The sequence below is a fragment of the Glycine soja genome, chromosome 12, assembly GCF_004193775.1.
Source record: "Glycine soja cultivar W05 chromosome 12, ASM419377v2, whole genome shotgun sequence".
Lineage (NCBI taxonomy): Eukaryota > Viridiplantae > Streptophyta > Magnoliopsida > Fabales > Fabaceae > Glycine > Glycine soja.
Genome location: NC_041013.1, coordinates 8,951,497 through 8,972,496, shown reverse-complemented (window position 1 = coordinate 8,972,496; position 21,000 = coordinate 8,951,497). Strand labels below are relative to the sequence as shown.

Sequence of the window (21,000 nt, the reverse complement as noted above, 5' to 3'; positions counted from 1 at the left end):
GGGTTTGAGTCTGATCAACTTTGTTGACTGTAAACTCTATTTATTCGGTTTTATCTTTACGAAGACAATGTAAGATTTTGACATGATACTAATTCAAGTGATCCGATTTTTTTTAATTTATTTGTGAAAATAATTTTAGGCATAGGGAGCGGTACCTTGTTCAATGTAGGAAAGTCTCTAGACTTCCAATTACTTCACTCCAAAGTAACTGAGTGGGGTTATGCGAAATAAGCTTTTATGTTTAGATATACTAGGTGAAATGTGTAGTTTTAAGATAATTGATTTCGTATGAAATATCTAAATAATGATTTTATAGTAAATTTACAAGAAAAAACTACAAATAAGTGTAGTTGCGGTTTTAATGTATAAATAAATTGTTGTTGGATAAAATGAACATTAAAAAAGTTAGGTAAAAGGGTAATGTTAGTTAATACGAGGTTTTATATTGACAACATAAAAGGTTTTATATTGTCGTATAATTAATATTTTAGTTTGTGTATGGATATTTTATATGATTAAACTTGTAATAAAGAAGTTTTTTTTTTAATGTATAGATTGTAATTTAAATTTATAATAAATAATTTAAACACTCTTGAAATTTGGTGAGTATGAAAGAAAGATTAAAAATCTAATTTATAAAGCTGTTTGTATTAGAGAAAGAGAAAAAAGTGACTGAAAGATTTTGTTTAGGTTTAAGAATAAGAGTTTAATTTTTATATGCTGTCCTTTAAAAAAGAAAAAGACAAAAAAGTGACTGAAAGATTTTGTTTAGGAGGAAAAATAAAGCATTTCAGATAGCAAAATGAAGATATCTACTTCTTTAATGATGGCACACGTTAAGCCCTTAACACTTTTGGAATCAATTGATCTTTGATTTATTATATTCATATTTGATTAGTTTGCAACAGAAGTGGCTTGCCGCTTTCCTAATTATCGCTTTTGTTTTACAGGACAGTTGACAGACAAAAAAATAATAAAAATCTGAATTGTAAAGCTGTTTGTATTATAGAGAGAAAAAAATGGTGAAAGATTTTGTTTAATATTGTAAAAATTATTCTAAATATAATTTTTAAAATAATTATTATAAAATGGAATAATTATATCATATATTATGATTTATAATTAAATGATAATATAATTTTTTAAAAATAAATTAAGAATAAATAATGTAGGAAATAATAATGTAATTTTTTTATACACAAATTTCAAACATTTAATTTATAATCTTATTTTTTTCTCTATCTCTCTTTCTATTAAATCATATCACCTATTCATACTCATATCTCTCTCTTTCTCTTTCTTTCCTCTCTTTCTCTCTCAAGGTATCAACTAACTTTATTATCAAAATATTTTTTTTATATTATCATCCAATCATAATTTGATATAATTATATATAATAAATTTATTAATTTTAAAAATAAAGTTTAACTTTTGTACATTGTTATTGTTAGTGTAAATAAATAAAATTTATAATGACAATCAATCAAAGTTATCTTAAATAATAATTTGAATTTTGACAATTTATAAATTTTATTACTGTGCAATTTATATAGTTAGTATTCAATGATTTCTACGTTTCATGAGTTGGTTTCATGAATTTGGGATACGGGATACCTTGTTTTTATTCTTTGTAATAATTATATTTACAAACATAACTTTCATAATTTTAACTGAACGTGGATGAAAATTAAACTCACACAAATAAATAAATAATGCGTTTAAAATACAAAAAATTAAAACGTATAGTAATTCTTTAATGGAGTAAAGCAACAAATTAATCCCTCACTTTTGGAGGCGCTGCCAATTTGGTCCCTGAGATTTAAAAAATGTCAAAATGATTCTCGACTTTACATTTTGTTTGCCACGTTAGTCTCTGCTGTTAGTAGTCTCTTAACACCGTTAATAAATGTGTGATGTGGCACGTTAAGTGCCACCAAGACGCATACGTGAAACTTCCACATCAGTTTCTTCTACTTGTCACGTGAAGAGAGACTAAATTGACATTAAATGGACTAAAATGACATAATTTAGATGATCATTTTTTCCCCAAAATGTTAAAACCCTAACGGCTACGTCAACATTCATGCTTTCATTCCATTTTTCTTCCTACTCATACTCTCATCCAATTCTTATTCTTTTCCTATTCATCTTTCTCCATCTTTGTAGTTCTTCTTCTATTATTTTGTGGTCTACCATGTCTGCTAATTCAAGCACAAGGGGAAATGTCACGTCAAATCGTCTTTGCTATTGTCGTAGAAGAGTTACCATTCGAACAGCAAAGACGGCAAGGAATAATGGGAGACTGCTTTATGCTTGTCCATTACCACAAGTAAGTAATGTTAATGGTGTTTTTTGTATTCTAATTTTTGTGCAAGATTGAACATGGGTATTTTGTGTTGTGCAGTAAGATGCAGATCGATGTAATTTCTTTTCGTGGGTTGATGAAGACATTGATGTTGGTGCAACTTAAATAGGTAGAATATAACCAATACTAGACTTTGGTCTAAGGTTGAGACTAGAGATTCTGCAAAGAGAAGTTAGGATGTTAACATATTGTGTAGTTGTAGGGTTTGTAGTGGTGGTATTTTTAAATTTATCATGTAATCATAAGTAGAGAATATGATATTATAATTTGTTATCCATTGTAGTAGTGTTTCATGTTTTGAATTTTATGAAATTATGACATATTGTGTTATCGTTGTATTCGATTTTATCATCATATTTGATTACCTATGATTTTAGTATTTGTTATCCAAAAGAAAACAACAATGTGCAACGAAAATACACAATGAAAATGGAGTAGAGTCATGATAGAGTTGGAAGCATAACATAAGCAAAGTAATGACACCAAGTATTATGGTCAATTTTAACATGACACATCCTTATATCCAACCTTAATATAAGCAAAGTAATGACAACAAGTGTGTCAATTTTAAACAAAACATGATACCAAATTTAATGGCACTAATTGTGTCCATCTTAAACAAAACAGCAAACCAAATTTAATGGCACTAAATTCAATTGTTTTTGGTCTTTAAAGGCACCAACAAAATACAAAACAAGCATGATGGTCCATGTTCTATATTCTTAAACTTCAATTGTTTCTTGGTCCTTGATGAGGAAATCTTGGTGTGGGAATGAAGCACATGGATGGTTATTGCTGGGATGTTGATGGATTACGAATCAGAATGTTGTAGTTGGGCTGAATTGGAGGTGGTCTATACCTTGAAGAAGATCCAACCATGTTGAAGGGAACATTAGGCATTGGTTGCTGTGAACCTGGTGGCTGTGCTACAACACCAGGTGGTCTCTACATATCAAACAAAAATAAATTAATTAGTTCCTAAAGTAAAAAATAAAAATAAAAATAAAAGCAAGGTAAAAGATAACTCATACCAAGAAGAGGTCTAAGTTTGTGTCCTGTCAACTTGGGGGTTGAGATAAGTTGATTTCTTCATGAACAACATCCTGATTAATAGCAGCAGGTGCAGGTGCAGGTGCAGGTGCAGGTTCATCTTGTTCATTAACAATAGCATTTTTGCATCATCTCTTATTATGACCATTCAACCCACATTTGGAACATGTCCATTCAACCAGTTGTCTCTTCAGTTTCTTCCTTGAAATTAGCTCTTCATCAATATCCTTTCTTCTCATTTTCTTTGGTCTTCCTCTTTGTGACTTTTTGTTTAGAGGTTGTGGTTTTTCATACTCAGTAGGTGTCCAATATTGTGCTCCATGGGTTGGTTTGATAAAAAAAATTGATATGTAGCATTGTATGCACCCAAAGTCAACCAATGATTGCAAAACTCCTTAAGGCGTTTACGCCTCCAATTAATTGTAGCACATGCATGCATACATGGCAAATCTGCCAACAAATATGTAAACAATTTCAAGGTTATTTTGTCTTCTGGAAATCAATAAATAAAACAGTTCTATGAGAATAACATTACCAGTCAGCTACCAAAATCTACAAGTACATGTATGCATATCCAAATCCACATCAACTTTCTTTCCAACACAATGCACTTCAAACCTTGCACCATTGTCATCACCAGCCCACTCAGGTCTCCAATTGTTACTCAATTTCTTTTCCCTATCTAATCTGGATTGTTGCATAGAGCACAATGGTCCACTTCTTGCAGCTAACTTCAATTTATGGCCACTCATAGATCTCATTACATAACATCGAATCTCTTCCAACATAGTCAAAATAGGCTTCGTCCTATATAGGTAACAATCTTTGAGTTAAACACCTCACAAGTATTGTTGCAAATATTATCCACCTTGCACCACTCACTATAGTAAGCCTTTGTCCAAGCTTCTTTGGGCCACTTCTTCAGATACTCCCATGCCTTTACACGAGCCAGATTCTGATTAAATTTAGGAACTGTAGTAAATTTGGCACAATCCCAAACAACCCCTTTTAATTCCTTACTCTTCCATTGTTTTGTGAAGTTCTTCCACAAATGCATTGCACAAAAACGATGAGGTGCACCAGGTAGGACTTCTTGTAATGCTAGAATAAGACCCTGCAACATTTATGAAATTATGTTAGAACAGTCCCTAACTTTTGTCACGTACTGTCAATTTAGTCCTTTAGAATTAATAATATTGACGAATTTATCCAAGTGCTAATGCATGCATGCAACATACTAAATAATGAATTAAAAATTTACCAATCACACCCAAGCTCTCTACATTTGGCTCTTGCTCTAATAGTATCATTTTTCTTCCATTTAATATTCCTGCCCAACTCAATGGTGTAATCCCTAACTGCTTCCTTAAATATTTCTAGGTTACTGAATTCCATTCCCACCTCCAAATGCACATTACCAAACTTGCTGCATTCATTGAATTGAGGGAAGACTTCTTTTTCAAATCCACCTTCATCATCAGAACTTCTCGGGCTATCTAACTTTTCAGATTCATAACCAACTGGTTCAGCTTCATCCTCTTGGACTTCATCATTGTATTCTGAAATATTACTCCACCATTCACGGCCTACCCTCACATCAACATCTACATCCTCGTCACCATCAATGTCATCATGCTCCTCACTAGCAATGTCAACCTTGTGGTCATAGTACAACTCTACCTCATCTCTATTGTGCCTTGCAGTGATGACCATATCCTGAATATCAAAATCTGTTTCATATACACGCAAACCCTCTTCTAAATCCACTTCCTTATCCACAACCCAGTGAATGTCACCCACATTGTTATATTTTCTACAATGCTTCACCAGATTGGTTAGAAGAAAGAAATTTAAATAATTAGTTTCTATCTTATCCCACACATCTAACTCCCCACCAACATACTCTAATTTTCCATCAACTTCATTCCTGGTAAAGGTACCTCCATAGTGTAGTACTAAGGTTATTTCCCACATCCTGTATAACCAAGGCACAACAAACAGAGAACACAACGCAACACGCGAATAAACCAAAAATTAGCTAAACAGAATGCAAACACTAATAGAGTGCAAAAACAAAACAAATTGTAAACTAAAACAAACATAGGAAAAATAAAGTTACAAATCATGAATGCAAGTTTGTCAAGTAAGAATAACGCCTCAACAAATCAACCCATTCACCCCTAAAGCCCCTCTCATTCATTATTGGAACACACGCATCTCAAACAGAGAACACTTCCTTCTCTCAAAAGCTTCACATCTCACACTACACCACTACGCTATTCTCAATAACCTCTTAAACCAAAATCCCAAACCCTTCACTCTCAAAAACTACTCCAACGGTTTAAACGCAAACAACAACGCGTTTGAATGATATAGTATCGGTTCAACTACGCTGGTTCAACACGAGAATACTAAATGTAGTGAAAAACAAAACCCTTACCTTTACTGGAAAGCACCGATTGCGTCAATCAACACTGGAGGGTGACGATGATCGACATGGAACACACAAAAGCACTGATTGTGTCAATGAACAGTGAAGGGTGATGAAGAACGGCAACCACCACCACTGGGAGAGCGATGATCGACGTGGACCTAGCACAGGTACGCTATCCTTCAACCATAGGAAGGAGAAAATGGTGAGAGGGAATTCATCACGTTTTCAATTAGATTGAAAAATATTAGAAATCAATTTGACACTATATGTTTGATCAAGTGGCCTCGGAATAATTAAGAAGGGGGGGTTGAATTAATTATTAATGAATATTTACTAATTAAAAATCTATCCTTCTTAATGTTACTAGATTCAATTAGGTTTTTATTATAATGTTTAGAAAGTAAAGAACTGAATTTAACCAAAAGTAAAAGAGATAATTAAAGTGCACAAGGGAAATTAAAAAGTGTAGGGAAGAAGAAGACAAACACAAGAATTTTATATTGGTTCGGCAATAACCCGTGCCTACATCCAGTCCCCAAGCAACCACCAGTTCTTGAGATTTCTTTCAAGCATGTAAAATCCTTTACAAGCAAAGATCCACAAGGGATGTACCTTCCCTTGTTCTCTTTGAACAACCAAGTGGATGTACCCTCCACTTGAACTGATCCACAAGAAATGTACCCTCTCTTGTTCTCAGTTACAACAACCCAAGTAGATGTACCCTCTACTTGTACCACAAAGGATGTACCCTTCAATGTGTTAAGACAAAGTTCTCAGGCGGTTAGTCCTTTGAATCTTTGTAAAGGGGAAACAAAAGATATCTTAGGCAGTTAGTCCTTTGAAATCTTTTGTTTAAGGGAAAGGAAAGAATCAAAAGAATTCTCAGACTGTGTCCTTTTGAATTCTTTGAAAAGGAAAAAGGGAAACACAAAAGAATTCAGGCGGTTAGTCCTTTGTTCTTTTGGAAAAGGGAGAAGAGAGACACAAAAATAATTGAGGCGATTACTCCTTGTTGAATTCTTTTTGGCAAAGAGAGAAGAGAATGAAAAGATATAACATACTTTTGTTTTCTGCAGAAGAATAAGGTTTGGAAAACAAAAAACTTAGAAAGCTTTTTGGCAAAGGAAGAAGAAGAAAGATGAGAAGCGAATGTTTCAAGATATCTCAAAAGTTGTTCAAAGAAGTTCAAAAATTGTAAAAGTTATTGAAATGCAAGTCAAGGTCTTGCTTTTATAGACTTTTCATGTCTGGTCAAGAAAACCATTAGAAGAGTTATAACCTTGAGAAAATCTTGAGAAAACCATTGGAAGAGTTACATCTCGATTTTTTATTCAGAACTTGTCACTGATAATCGATTATCATAACCATGTAATCGATTATACAAAACATTTTATGAAAAAATGTGACTCTTCACAATTGAATTTGAATTTCAACGTTCAAATACATTAGTAATCGATTACCAATATATTGTAATCGATTAAACCATTTAAAAAACATTTGGAACGTTGCAAATTCAGTTAAAAGCTTTTGAAATCAAACTTTACCACTTTGATAATCGATTACTAGAGAATAAATACTCTGGTAACTTAGAAAAATTTGGAAAAACTTTTCTTGTAAAACAAAACTGTGCTATGTTTGGTTTTTGAAAAATATTTTTCAATACTTCCCTTGTGAAGTCTTGACTTGTTGCTTTTTGGTTTCTTCTCTTGAATCTTGAATTCATCTTCTCTTGAATCTTGATTCTTCTTGATGTCTTTTTTTTAATATTGATCTTGAACTTGTTGACTCAATCTTAATATCATTATTTTAGACTTTTTGTCATCATCAAAACTACTTGAATCATACTTGATTCATCATCATGAAGCTTGCTTCTACACTATATATAAAAATTGACTCTTCATTTTCCAATATAACATTTATAATTATGTCATCTTAATCCCTATGACGTGATATTGCTTATTTTCCAATTACACTTGCCACGTGTGCGTCCATGTGACACTTAACGTGTCACATCATACATTTATTAACGGTGTTAGAAGACTACTAACGACAGAGACTAACATGATAAACAAAATGTAAAGTCAATGATCATTTTAATATTTTTTAAATCTTATGGATTAAATTGACAATACCTAAAAAATAAGGACTAATTTAATATTTTACTCTTCTTTAATGGCATCCTGTTAGGTTCTTAACACTTTTGGAATGACTTGCGGGAGTGGAGGGTCCACACTATTCCCATTTGATTTCTGAATTCTGACTCTGAGAGAGAAACCTTAATCATTTACGCTTTCACAGCTTATGACTCACCTGGTCACTCGCACTCAACTCGCTAGAGTCACGCAGCTCTCTCATCGCCCCAAACCCCTCTTCTTCACACCAAAACCAACACTTTATCGTTCCCAAACCCTCTCTCTCCCCCAACTCTCCACCCTCTCCTCCGCCACCTCCCGCCGCCGAACGCACCCTCTCCTCCGCCCGACGATGGACCCGCAACCGCCGGAACCCTCCGCGCCCGCCGCCTCGGCCGAGGACTTCGTCCACGTCACGGATCTGAAGATGGAGAGCCTCTCCGAGAGCATGGTTCGAATCGACGAGCCTTCAGAAGCCGACGCCGCTCCCTCCGCTCCGGACTCCGATCGCCGTCCAGCCACGCTCTCGCCGGAGCTCTCAAGAAACGTGCTCGTCCTGTCGTGCGAGTCCGCTGCCGAAGGCGGCGTCTGCGACGTTTACTTGGTCGGCACCGCTCATGTCTCCGAGGTATTTTGTTCTCGTCGTTTGGAATCAGGTTTTAGGTTTTCTTGCATTACACATTGTCACTGTGTTCAGCCATAACGAAAATTTAGGGTTTCTTTTTTCTTTCTTGTGTATTCGTTTCAATCGGAATTGTTGTTGTGTCATTTTCAGAAGGATGCATGGCTGTGTTTTATCTTCATCGTATTGATTCAGAGTTGTTGAATTGTTAAGAGTTTAAAATTTGTGCTGAATTTTGTTGCAGGAATCGAGCAGAGAAGTTCAAGCTATAGTGAATTTTCTGAAACCTCAGGTTTTGTTTCCCTTTTGAAATCAGTGACACATGGTTGATGGATTGATCATTTGCGTGCTTAATTGCTTGCTTTTGTTTTCTTGATGTCCCTTCTTGACCTTGTAGGATTTTGGTGATTAAACCTTGTGGCTTTCTTTGTTTGCTGCAGGTTGTCTTCCTGGAATTGTGCTCGAGTCGGGTGGCAGTGCTTACCCTTCAAAATCTTAAGGTTTGTATCCTTTAACTTGGTGTTTTTATGCGTATAAGTGTGCAAAATGTAGGAAAATATTTTACAGTTATAGAATATCAGCATTCTTCAGATCCATATTAGATGAGTTGACGGTTTGAAAGATAAAATATCAGATGGCTGAATATTTGTTTGGCTTACTGGTTTTCACTGAAGGATGAACATCACAGACACAGGCTCATATACCTTGATAATTTAAACCTTTTAGCTTTCAACTTATGAATAGTTTTTTTCCCTTTTGAATAGAGAAAACAATAATCTCTTTAGGTGAAAATGATAATTGTAATTATTGTTTTCTAATGGCCTAGATGTTTATTCAAACTTAGCATCAACTAATTTCCTTGAATCCATCATTACTTTGGTTCTCATTCAGTTATCTGGTTGTTTGTATGTTTATTTATTTTTTGCTTCTTCCAGGTACCCACCATGGGAGAAATGGTTACAATGTTGAAGAAAAAACATAACATGTTTGAAGTACTTTATGGCTGGTTCCTTGCCAAGGCAGGTTTCTATATTTGACAATCATATGCATCATCCATATTAGATTTTCAATTATTAGTCTTTGATTCCTTATTCAATTATATTTCTCATATAGCCTGTTTTTCTCTCCTTAAATTTGACAGATTGCTAGTAAGCTTGAGGTATTTCCTGGCTCTGAGTTTCGTGTGGCATATGAAGAAGCCATCAAGTATGGTGGCAGAGTGATACTTGGTGATCGTCCTGTACAGGTGAGTTTTTCATTTTATTTTATGCTGACTGCTATTCTGCTATTCTGCTAGGATGAATTCTACTTCTCTGTTAATGTAAAATATTTCTCTTGAATTATGAAGAGTTGTTGTATTTGAATGTGTTATTCCCAGGATAATATTCATTTTCATCAAGGTCTTGTGTGGTTTAAACATTTACTATTTTGTTACACGTGCTTTCAACTTGGTTTACATTGTGTGGTTATGCTGTAGAGGTTTTTTTTTTTGTTATGTATTATTGGGTTATTATTTTGATTGAGACAGATTACATTGAGGAGAACATGGAGTAAGATGCCACTTTGGCATAAGACAAAATTGTTATACTCTTTACTTTTCCAAGCAGTATTTTTGCCCAGCTCTGATGATCTTAATAAGATGGTAAATTTCATAATCCTCATGTGCTAGAGAAAGTGTGAATTGATAGTGTTTGTGCTAAGTTATTGTCTATATCCTAACTTGGGTTTGCTTTCTTCAGCTGAAGGAAATGGATGACAGTGACATGCTAACTCTTGTTATTCAGGAAATGAGCAAGGAGTTTCCAACTTTAATGGAGACTCTTGTGCATGAACGAGATCAGTAAGACCTATTGCACTTAATATCATTTTACAATTTCATTTATTGCTTCTGTTACCTGTCACCTGCTTTCCTTGCTCTTAAAAGAATGCTTCTGTTAATGTTTGTCACCCCAGTATGTTATGATTTAGCAGAGGGGTCCTTGTTGGAGGGTGTCTTGGATATGGTTCTGGTGTTGACATCTTCTGCATATCCTAGCCACCCTGGATGATCTGAAATCCTAATGTCATGGAGGCATGGACTTCTTACCCTGGTTGCCTTTTTTGTTTCAGAGTATAGGATGAGAAAACCTTTTAATTAATCCGTGTTTTTTTTTCCCTGGGGGATATTGTCTAGTTGTGCCTTTTGACTAATACACCAGGCAGTGGTGGAGCTAGAGGAGAGGAAACAATTATAGTGTTTATGTTTTGTGGAGGCCATGCATTAGAATGTAAGCTAAAATGTTTATATTTTGAAGAAATTTAAGGGGGTGCTACTGGACACCAGAGCATTCTGGGACTTTATCGCTTCTTTACATATACAATCTGCAGTATATTATAATCCTTAGCATCATGATGGGCAAACTGTTCTCTAAAAGTATTTTCATTATCTATGATTGTTGACTTTATGCATACCAATGAAGAAATTAGTGCATACACCTTTCTTTTTCGTCTATCTCTTGTGCTCAGAACTACTCGTATAAAGAACATGTTTCAGCTTGAATGAAATTTGGCCATAATTGTCTGAAATAGTAGTATATGCTCTGCCTCATGGTGGTGTTGAGGATGCCGTTGTTACTGTAAAAACTTTGGTTGGTATGCCTTTCTTGCTTTTGGTAATTTTGACTATCCTGCAGTCTCTCCCCTATCTGGTTAAAATTAGACCCTGTGAAGAGACTGTTGATAATGTTGTAATACTACTTCAAAGGGTAGCATCGAGGGTGATTCCACCTTCAACTGACCTTTGCTTTGTCAAGAGTTTTTTCTAGAATCATGTACTTATATTAAGTTTATAAATTTGACATGATTTGACTTGTATGCAGGTACATGTCCTCCACATTATTAAAAGTGGCGAGTGAGAATAGCTCAGTTGTTGCTGTTGTTGGAAAGGGCCATCTACAGGGAATAAAGAAGCATTGGAAGCAACCTGTCGTGGTGGGGGAACATTTAGTTACTTGTATCATATAACCCTGCAATTTATAATTATTTTTAGCACAAAAACCATCGTTCCGTTGCTCCCATCCAGCCAATTCTAATATGAACCCGATTTTCTTATTTTGCAATTTCTTTCTTTCAAAACCATAGAATTATTCTTTTATTATTTATTGTCAGATTTTCTTAGCTCAATTTACCTTACTGTTTTTCAGATGAAGGATCTAATGACAGTTCCATCTCCCAAACCAGCTGTCTCTGCAACAAGAATCGTTACGTCTATTGGTGTTGCCGTAGCCGGCGTGGCCATTATATCGGGCATTTATCTTTCATGCAAGAAATAACTTTCCTAGGAGAGAGATGCTGTCATCCACAGGAACGTTGATGTAGGAATTGAAATATGTAACATTGATTCAACCATCAACTAAGTTGATGCATAAGTCATTACAATTTTTTTTAAAATCTTTCCATGGAAATAATTACAATTTCTTACTCTTGGGCATCGATCATTTTTGTGAATAATAACTATAGTCCCAAAACATGAAGAATAGAAACCGAAAGAGATGGATACCAGTCATCTTAGCATTTTGACTAGCAAGAACAGAAAGTAAAAAAACAGATTTGAGAGAATATTTCAAAGGAAAACTGATGATAAGCTTTACAACGAGAGGGGGAGGAGATAGAGAAACGAGAAAGGTGGAGTAAATTGAAGTAAATTTAAGTTCGAATTCAAGAAGTCAAATTTATCTGATTTACGAAGACAAAAAGGTGATTTTACAAGCCACTGTAATTATCAATATAAAAAAATTGTACTTGTTGGTTTTTTAAGACAGTGGATAGCAAAAAATAGTAGAAAATTTTCATCTTGATGAATAACATGATTGTCCAACATCATGAAATGATTTTGTTTTTTTTAAGTTTTCATAATCATTCTCTTTCAAACTCCCTACCCTCGTGTGTACCATTTGTCTGTCTGTATTTTACTTTTCTCGTTTCAGAATGTAGAAAACGAAAGTCGTCCTATTTTATTTTAAAAAAATTAATTACTCTTCATCTCTATAGTAATCTTTGATTATGATTAACAGAAGAATTTGTCATAACAGTACTTTAAAGATTAAAATAAGACAAAACCAAAGTTCAAATTCCATATCGATTTATAAAATGGATAAATTTTTTGTACAATTATATATTTTTACCTGATGAAATTGGTTACATTCCATGCAATATATAGGTATGAGACTACAAAACTAGGTTTAATTGTGATTTTTTATTTTTTTAGTCTCTTTGATTCGTTCATTTCTAATTGCACCATTGGCAGTGTTTTTGGAACAATCTTACCACAAAATCAACTCAATCATGTCAACAGGTTCAATTGATATATAAGCCAGCACTTAAAATCGTTCACGGATTAAGTAATGTTAAAACTACTAGTATTAAGTATTTCTTTTAGGTATACGGTTTACTTGTTTAAGCAAATTTAGTTGTAATAAATTAATTGTAACAAATCTGATTATAAAAAATTAATATGTAAAAAATAATTATAATTTAAATTATAGTTTAAAGAAAAAAAATCAAATTTAAATAAATAATTCGATAACTCAAATCAAACAAAACCATTCATAATTAAATTAGATTGATTTAAAAAATATTGTGAAACCAAATCAATCAAATTCGATGGAAATAAATCTTAAATTTGACTAAATCACCTCTCAAACATCCCTAATTTCAAACATGCAAGTTACTTTTTAAACAACCCATGAAGCACCCAAGTTACAGATGCTTCCCATTTCTTTTACTTTAGAAAAACTAATATTTTGAACTTGCAACTAAGCGAGGAAGTGAATTAGTTAAATTAAACCTGTACAAAAATAACTTTCCTACAATTTTGAATTTAAGTCTAGTAAACAATTGAAAATTGGGTGCCAAAAGGCTCTATTTCTTGAATCATCAGGCTTTATTGCGGATTTTAAAGTTAAGGTTCTTGGCTTCTTTCGTGAGATTTTTGTTCACAAAATGTTAATCATTTCGAAATGACTATTTATACGCTTGGTATTAAGAAAATATGATCCATAATACAAATTTCATTGAAATATAAGTCCATGTCACTACTACTCCAGCTTGTAGTATTGAGGTTTGTGTCCCCAAATTTATGTACATGTATCACGGTAAAACAGACAAACACTTCACCAGAGATTTCAGTAATTTTAAAATTCTAGTCATAATTATTGTTCACGTAATTTACATTATTCAAATTTTCAAATACATACTTCTTTAAGCTGATTGTAATAAAATCAGATTGTCATTACAGGTGAGAATAGACTAGAACCTACAACCTGACCTACATAAAATCTGAGATTTAAGTTTATTAAATAACCTTATAAATGTAATAAACCAACCTATATATATATATATATATATATATATATATATATATATATATATTATTTTTTGGATACAATTAATATTATTTTTTAAAAAAACTAACAAATTTCATTTATATAATTAAGTAAAATTTTAATTACAAAAGTTTAGTTTTCTTATTTTTATTAACAATTCCTTTTTCTATTCCTATTAAATTTCCTTTTTCTATTCCATTTCGAGTTAATTCCTTTTTCTATTCCTATTAAATTTCCTTTTTCTATTCCATTTCGATGTAGGCTTTATTTCTTTATTGTAATAATTAATATGTTGATTTGATAAACTTGGATGATACTACCTCAATTATGAGATTTTCTTTTGTTTTAGATTATTTTATATCATTTGGTGATTTCTGTTTATATTATTAATATAATTTTAAGACCACCAACTAAATTAATGTTAGATTAAAAATTAAGGCAAATTATATATTAAGGCCTTGTTTAGCCTATTATAGAAGGTGTGTTATTTTATTTTTTTTTGGTAAAAATAAAAAGAAATATTAAAGATTTAATGTAAAGAAGATTTTTAAATAGACTTTTAAATAGACTACCAAGACTAGACCCCAAAATAAATTTTTTTGATAAATTATAGACTAGACTCAGACCTTTTAAAACCTGACCTAACGTATTCTTACCCCTAATTGTCATTAACATCCTCATGTGTATTATCTCTTTTCCTACACATCCCATATTCACTAATCATCTAGCTACCTCCATCCTTCTAATCATCTTTATATTTATAACAACGATTCATGAGTAACAAACACCAATTATGGTCACAAATATCATATTAACAAAGAAGAAACAAAAGGACATTCAAAACAAAGCTATAATGAAAATTAACCAATGGCTTCAGTGTGTGTAACAATCAGATCATAGATAGAAATCTCACTGAAATCCGCTAAGATAATTAGCTTATCATCACAAGCCAAAAGAATTTCGCAATCCAATTTGCAAAAGTAAATGATTCTAACAAATGAAAACATTATAATGCTTAAAAAACCTACATTTCAAAAATCTTAGAAATTTTAATTAGGTATGCTCAGACAGCCAAGGGTTTGATAATCAACTTCTGGGTAAGTTCCCAGATCAGAAACTCTAATCCACAAAATTGCCTCGTCACAGCACACAAAACAGAACACTTTCAATTTCACAAAACACAAGAAAAGTGAGATATATTCTTAACACAATTTTCATATTATTAATAACATTTGAATTCTTTAAACAACACATTTCCTGTAGTCATGTACATTCTCAGAAACAACTTTAGAATCATATAATATTATTGAATAAAAAAACCTACAAACAATGTTGGTGGCGTTTCCAAGACCGAATGGTATTATAATTAAACCATCAATCAGGATGACCACTTCGTGTATATTGCGTCCGAGCCATTATACCAAGAGGAACTAAATATCCCCCAGAATTGGTAATGGACGCAATGCAAAACACAGACAATGCAATAATAATCAAATTAACAATCAAAATTAAATGTAATCATAGTGCTCAGTGGAAGGAGAAGTCGTTAAAATGTGGGCTCACGGCGAAACCATAGGGCAACGTCCACTGCCCAAACACACTTAAGTGTTTCATCTCATCATTGCACTTCTTATCATAAAAAAGATACCAGTAAGTACTATACACGATATTAAAATGCCCAAGTACAAAAAGGCAAAATTTGAGCTAACACTTATCATCATAACAAAAGAACAAAAGAAACAAAATAGAATAACTAGCAAAAGGGTAATGTTAGCAAACAACAATTAAAACATAGGCTTCAGTGTGTGTAACAATCAGATCATTGATAGAAATCTCACTGAAATCCGCTAAGATAATTATATGATCATCATAAGCCAAATTTTTTTCATCAAGCCGATTGATTGAACTCAACACATCAATGAAGAAATTAAACTAAAAAACGGTTAAACATTGACAATAAGAAAATGTTAAAAAAAACCTATTTCGAAAGTTTGGGAAATTAGGGTGTGCTCAGACAGCCAAGGGTTTGATAATCAACTTCTGAGTAAATTCCCAGATCAGAAACTCTAGTCCACGAAATTGCCTCGTCACAGCACACAACTTTAATTTCCAATAACAAAAAAAAAAAGAGAACAAATACTAATAACACACAACATAAAAATACAGAAACTGAGATTCCATAAAGACGCAAAATTCAGGACAATTCGGGCACCAAACGGAGAAACACGACGAACGCTGGATCGCTATTTGATTGCAAAGAAGAGCGACCAAGAAGAACACGAAAAAATTATCGGGCTATAGGTTCGATTATATAGGCAGTGAAGAGGGAAACACCAAATTAGGGTTTATAGACAGCGTGGGCCGAACACGAAGATGCCCCTAATATAGAGTGGGCTGGATCATAAGCTCCAAATCCATCACCCTAATTTGCGATAAAAAAAAAAAATAGAGCCTTTTCCAGTAAGTAACCATTTTTTAAATTCTGAAAAAAATAATAAACAATTATTTTAAATTTTAATCAGTTAATTAATTATTATAATTCTTCAGATATATTTTAAACTAGTCTTTTATCATGTGCACAGAATAAATATTTATTTTATACAACTAAAATTTATAATAAAAAATATTTTTGAATATATAAATTATATTTTTAAATTTATAATATAAGTTTATTTTTAATTATTGAATTTTAATTTTAAAAAATATTAAAATTTTATTTTTAAATAAGATGAAAATGATAAATTGAAAAAAAAGAGATTTAGAAAAATCTTTAAACATGTTATCATTGGAAAAAAAATTCAAAAAACGCTCTCATTAAAAAAATACCCCCTATAAATATTCTTATTTAATATAATTATACTAATTTATATATTAAAATAAGAGATTTAGAAAAATCTCTAACATGTTATCATTGGAAAAAAAATTCAAAAAACGCTCTCATTAAAAAAATACTCCCTATAAATATTCTTATTTAATATAATTATACTAATTTATATATTTTTAAAGAAACGAATATGTGTTGGATCAACGGACAAAATATAGTTTTTCTTAAATATGGTTTTAGATTTGACTATCGTAAAATCGATCCAAAATACTAAAACAATATATTGAGATCTTACTGAAAAGCGAAAGTCTAATTATGGTGAGTAAAAAAATAGTAAAAATATATTTGTGGAGAACTTTGACCCATCTGAATATTGAGAATTAAAACTAATAAATAATAAAGAAAAAATGAACTTTGAATTATAACATATTTTCAACATAGCAAGGGAGACTTTTTTATTGTGCAATTGTGTATTACAATAAATCTTCTCACTCAATTCTACATCTTATTACCACTCGAGGATGATTTCCATTCAAACCTAATAATCACTCCCCAACCCTTCCCACATCACTTGGAAAAACAACCAAATCATATGATATCTCATATATCAAGACACCATAGACATAACATAGAATAAATAATGAGACCAAGAGTAAATTATACTGAAAAGTAGACATAAATGCACCTAGATGGTCATTATTAACGAGATCCTTAGTTATTAACTCGTGCACAATGTTTCCTTATCTCCCCTTCAGTTCCAAGCTTGACATTAATTCGTCCCATTTTCTCGATAGACTTGGCAAATTCCTCAAAGAATCCTTGAGTTGATTGAAGTTGTCTATCGATAATAGACCTTGTGATAGGGCTAGTAAGAAATTCAGCATCTGACTGAAACAAGCCCCTTCTCTTAACAACTTGTTTATAAAATCCAAGATCAAATGTATCGCGACTTCCAGGGTCCATCTCAATAATTGTATTATCATTAATGTTCTTACACTTAAAAGTTTTGATATTTTTTGCATATTCACTGTCTAGTGTTGGATCTGTGTCACCCTTGCCAGTGAAATTGTATAGACGAGTTGCAATTGATGAACAATGGGCAACACCAATTGTGTGAGCACCTGAAAGAATTGAATTTTTGATAATTAGAGACAAAGTTTAAAATGTAGAACATAAAAAAGGAAAAAACTTAAATATAATTATTTGGTGTTTCTGGTATTATTTTCCAATCATAATTAGAGTTTCATTTCATTGACTTAGGACTTATTTACTTTGAGAAAACATTATTTTGTTTTCATTTTTTATTTTAAAATTGGTACAAATTGTCACCTCATTTTTTTTGTTTTTAAATATTGCACTAAAATAATGAAAACAACTTTCTTTTACGTTTTATGCGTTCTTATACTTTTTGCAAACTCAAATATAAACAAAAACATATGATTTCACACTAATTGTTAGTTAAGTTTATATATTTTTCTTGATTTTATTTATAAAAAGATAACATTTTCTAAACTACCATTAATCATATTTATCGGAGATGTTACTCACATTTAATTAATTCAAGAGTGTTTTTTTCTTATATTTAAATACGGAACAAGTACATATTTCAGAAATCAAAAAATAAGTAAAAAATGTAGTGCCAATTTTATAATTAAAAGTGGAAAAAAATTTCTAAACAACCCTGATGCAAACTTTTATCATGCAACTTAGTGTTTGACATACCAACAAGCAAGACAAGGTCGTTTGCATCAAGTCCAACATTGCCAAAGAGTGTTAGTTGGGTAGTGAGGTTGTGAAATGGAGCAGGCAGGCTGCGTAACGGATCTGCTGCTCTAGAGATGAGCCCATCCCTTCGTCCTGTTGGAACATTCCAATAGGGTCCACCCTGCAAACCCATGTCAATCATGGCAACACAAGAAGATGTCATTTAATTTCTACCTTATGTAACAAAGCCTAGAGAAAACATAACACAAACATGAGTTTTTTTTCTTCTTTTTAGAACGACAATAATAAAAATCCAACTTAAATTTTCATGCATTTACCATAATTTTTACCCCTAGGCCAACCCTAGTGAGTAACACAAGCATGACAATATAATGTCTGATTGAGCCATGCAAGCGTTTTGTGATGAAAACAGATAGAAATCACAAAAAAAAAATGAAGGGTTTGGGAGATTCAAAGCATTTGTGAACTGTATAGATACATTTTCAATACAAGTAAATGCAATATGAATTTTCCACTCTAATAGGATGCAGCTTAACTATTATTCAAAGTATTCATGTTTCCTTAGAGATGAGGGTGAAACAAGAGTGAGTACTTACAGTGGCATGAATAGAGTCTCTGGCGGTCAAGGCCAAGATATCAGCACAAGAGACTACCCCAGGGCATTCAGCTTCAACAAGCCTCTTTATTGCGTCAATGAAACCAAAGCCTCGGAGTGTAAGATTTGGAATAGAGTCCTTTTCAGCTTGATTGCCTGGTGTTGAGTCCACAAGCACTGATCCATCACAACCCTGAAATTTATATTAATATGTACTACATGTTAATGTTACATAGTTAATTATCTCCACAGTATAACAAAAGAAAAAAACAACATAATTATGTGCATACATTGACAAAACAATCATGGAAGTGCATTCTTATGAGAGCAGCTGCTAGTGATGGAGCATTGCGGATATGCTCTACAACATACTTCAAAATTATTTTCTCGGCCTTTGGACAACTTTTGGCATAGAAACCAAGCTGCAATTGAGCTTGAGTTGATCCAATTAATGCTATAAGGCAAATAATCAAAGCCTTGAAGCAACTCTGGCTACCCATTTGTGCGTATTTAGCTGAGACCTTAATTGCCAGAGAACTATATATAGAGGATACAAAAACTCAGAAACTTCTTGCAAGAAGCAACTTCATTTCTATGGTTGAATTCAGAACAGTGCCTAGTTATTTATAGTCCTCAGCTTGTGTTACAATTAATGGGGCAAATTATAGAGATGGTCCATGTATCATGTGACGTACATGTTACTTTACCATATCTTTCCATTTAATAATGTTTGTAGTCTAATAAAAAAAATATGAGAACTTATATTTATACAATAAATTCGTACAATTTATTTTATAACAAAAAGATAAGAAGAGCTAGAAAATTGTGTGCTGATAAGATAGATGTGATGAAGAAGAAATATATATATATATATATTATTGTAAAAAATGTTGTAAGAAAATTTTATACAAATAATGCATCTCTAATAAAATATTACTTGGGCATGTCCATCGATCCATTTTAGAACTTGGCATATATATAACATCTTCCACCGATCATATAGCTTTAATTTATCGTCAGATTGTGTATATAATAGTAAAATTTAAAGAGTTGTGGTGGTTAACTTAAATGTACAAGGAATTGATGTGAATTTCCTAACAACAAATAGAATTACTGTTTTGAAGCAGGCTTTAAGGAGGAACTTAAAAATGAATAATTGACTTACTTAAGTCTATATATGCATGTGAGCCTACATGCATTATCCTGTTGCACACTTGAGCTGTCCATTGTTGAAATTAAATTAACGGTAGCTTCTTGCAGGCACCTATGGACAAATTGTTTGGATATAAGAAATTAAAACGTGGCACATGAATTATAGAGTGGGTGAAGGACAGTTGCAGGGTTCTAATCATTGTGATTATAATATATATAAACACTTAAACACTAGATAATGACAAAGATAGAGACAAATAGTCGTCCGGGAAGTGCTTTTGAAAACAAAGACAGATATAGTAAAGGTATGTTTGCGTGGACAGATTAATTATTGCGGACTTATTTAACAAGTATTATTATCATATAAGCATTTATATTATGTATAGGTTATTTTATAATTAAAGAGAAAATACGATTAAACTGTTTTCATATAAATTATAAGTTGCTTTTATAAATTATATATCCTAAAAAGCCTATTAAAATAAACTGAAAAAACTTATAGATATATCATGATTTTTTTCAATCGCTTATATGAATACTTATATCATAAGATAAAGTCAAGTAGACTGTAAATACATTCTTTGAAACAAACCCTAACTCCCATATACATATACTACTTGAAGGTATTGTGTCTTGAGAACAGCAGTAATATAAAAAGAAAGGAAAAAAGGAAGTCATAAAGATACTGTCTTAAGCTTATGTCGAAAATAATCACTTACTTTTGATTTTTTTAAAATA

The 21,000-nt window shown here is 32.2% G+C and overlaps 2 protein-coding genes and 6 non-coding genes across 8 annotated transcripts; 1 reads left to right on the top strand and 7 right to left on the bottom strand.

The window, feature by feature from the left end:
• Positions 1 to 8,053: 8,053 nt before the first annotated feature.
• Positions 8,054 to 12,079, top strand: LOC114379817 (traB domain-containing protein-like). The gene is made up of 9 exons (XM_028338562.1): positions 8,054 to 8,609; positions 8,848 to 8,895; positions 9,044 to 9,103; positions 9,539 to 9,622; positions 9,745 to 9,849; positions 10,132 to 10,245; positions 10,343 to 10,443; positions 11,462 to 11,573; positions 11,786 to 12,079. The coding sequence occupies exons 1-9, from the start codon at positions 8,151 to 8,153 to the stop codon at positions 11,912 to 11,914; spliced, it is 1,212 nt and encodes a 403-aa protein (XP_028194363.1). The 5' UTR covers positions 8,054 to 8,150; the 3' UTR covers positions 11,915 to 12,079.
• A 2,755-nt stretch (positions 12,080 to 14,834) lies between these two features.
• On the bottom strand, positions 14,835 to 14,918 carry LOC114380612. The gene has a single exon (XR_003659788.1). It is a non-coding gene; the product is annotated as a small nucleolar RNA R11/Z151 (small nucleolar RNA).
• Positions 14,919 to 15,021: 103 nt separating this feature from the next.
• On the bottom strand, positions 15,022 to 15,119 carry LOC114380610. Its single transcript, XR_003659786.1, has one exon. It is a non-coding gene; the product is annotated as a small nucleolar RNA Z157/R69/R10 (small nucleolar RNA).
• Positions 15,120 to 15,293: 174 nt separating this feature from the next.
• On the bottom strand, positions 15,294 to 15,418 carry LOC114380621. The gene has a single exon (XR_003659796.1). It is a non-coding gene; the product is annotated as a small nucleolar RNA snoR80 (small nucleolar RNA).
• Positions 15,419 to 15,488: 70 nt separating this feature from the next.
• LOC114380614 lies at positions 15,489 to 15,594 on the bottom strand. The gene has a single exon (XR_003659790.1). It is a non-coding gene; the product is annotated as a small nucleolar RNA Z152/R70/R12 (small nucleolar RNA).
• A 165-nt stretch (positions 15,595 to 15,759) lies between these two features.
• On the bottom strand, positions 15,760 to 15,843 carry LOC114380613. The gene has a single exon (XR_003659789.1). It is a non-coding gene; the product is annotated as a small nucleolar RNA R11/Z151 (small nucleolar RNA).
• A 125-nt stretch (positions 15,844 to 15,968) lies between these two features.
• On the bottom strand, positions 15,969 to 16,066 carry LOC114380611. Its single transcript, XR_003659787.1, has one exon. It is a non-coding gene; the product is annotated as a small nucleolar RNA Z157/R69/R10 (small nucleolar RNA).
• Positions 16,067 to 17,209: 1,143 nt separating this feature from the next.
• LOC114379108 (peroxidase 3-like) lies at positions 17,210 to 19,721 on the bottom strand. Its single transcript, XM_028337672.1, has 4 exons — positions 19,401 to 19,721; positions 19,112 to 19,303; positions 18,513 to 18,675; positions 17,210 to 17,911 (listed from the first exon to the last, which is right to left on the bottom strand). Exons 1-4 carry the CDS (start codon positions 19,608 to 19,610, stop codon positions 17,502 to 17,504), a joined length of 975 nt encoding a protein of 324 aa, XP_028193473.1. The 5' UTR covers positions 19,611 to 19,721; the 3' UTR covers positions 17,210 to 17,501.
• Between the last annotated feature and the right edge of the window lie 1,279 nt (positions 19,722 to 21,000).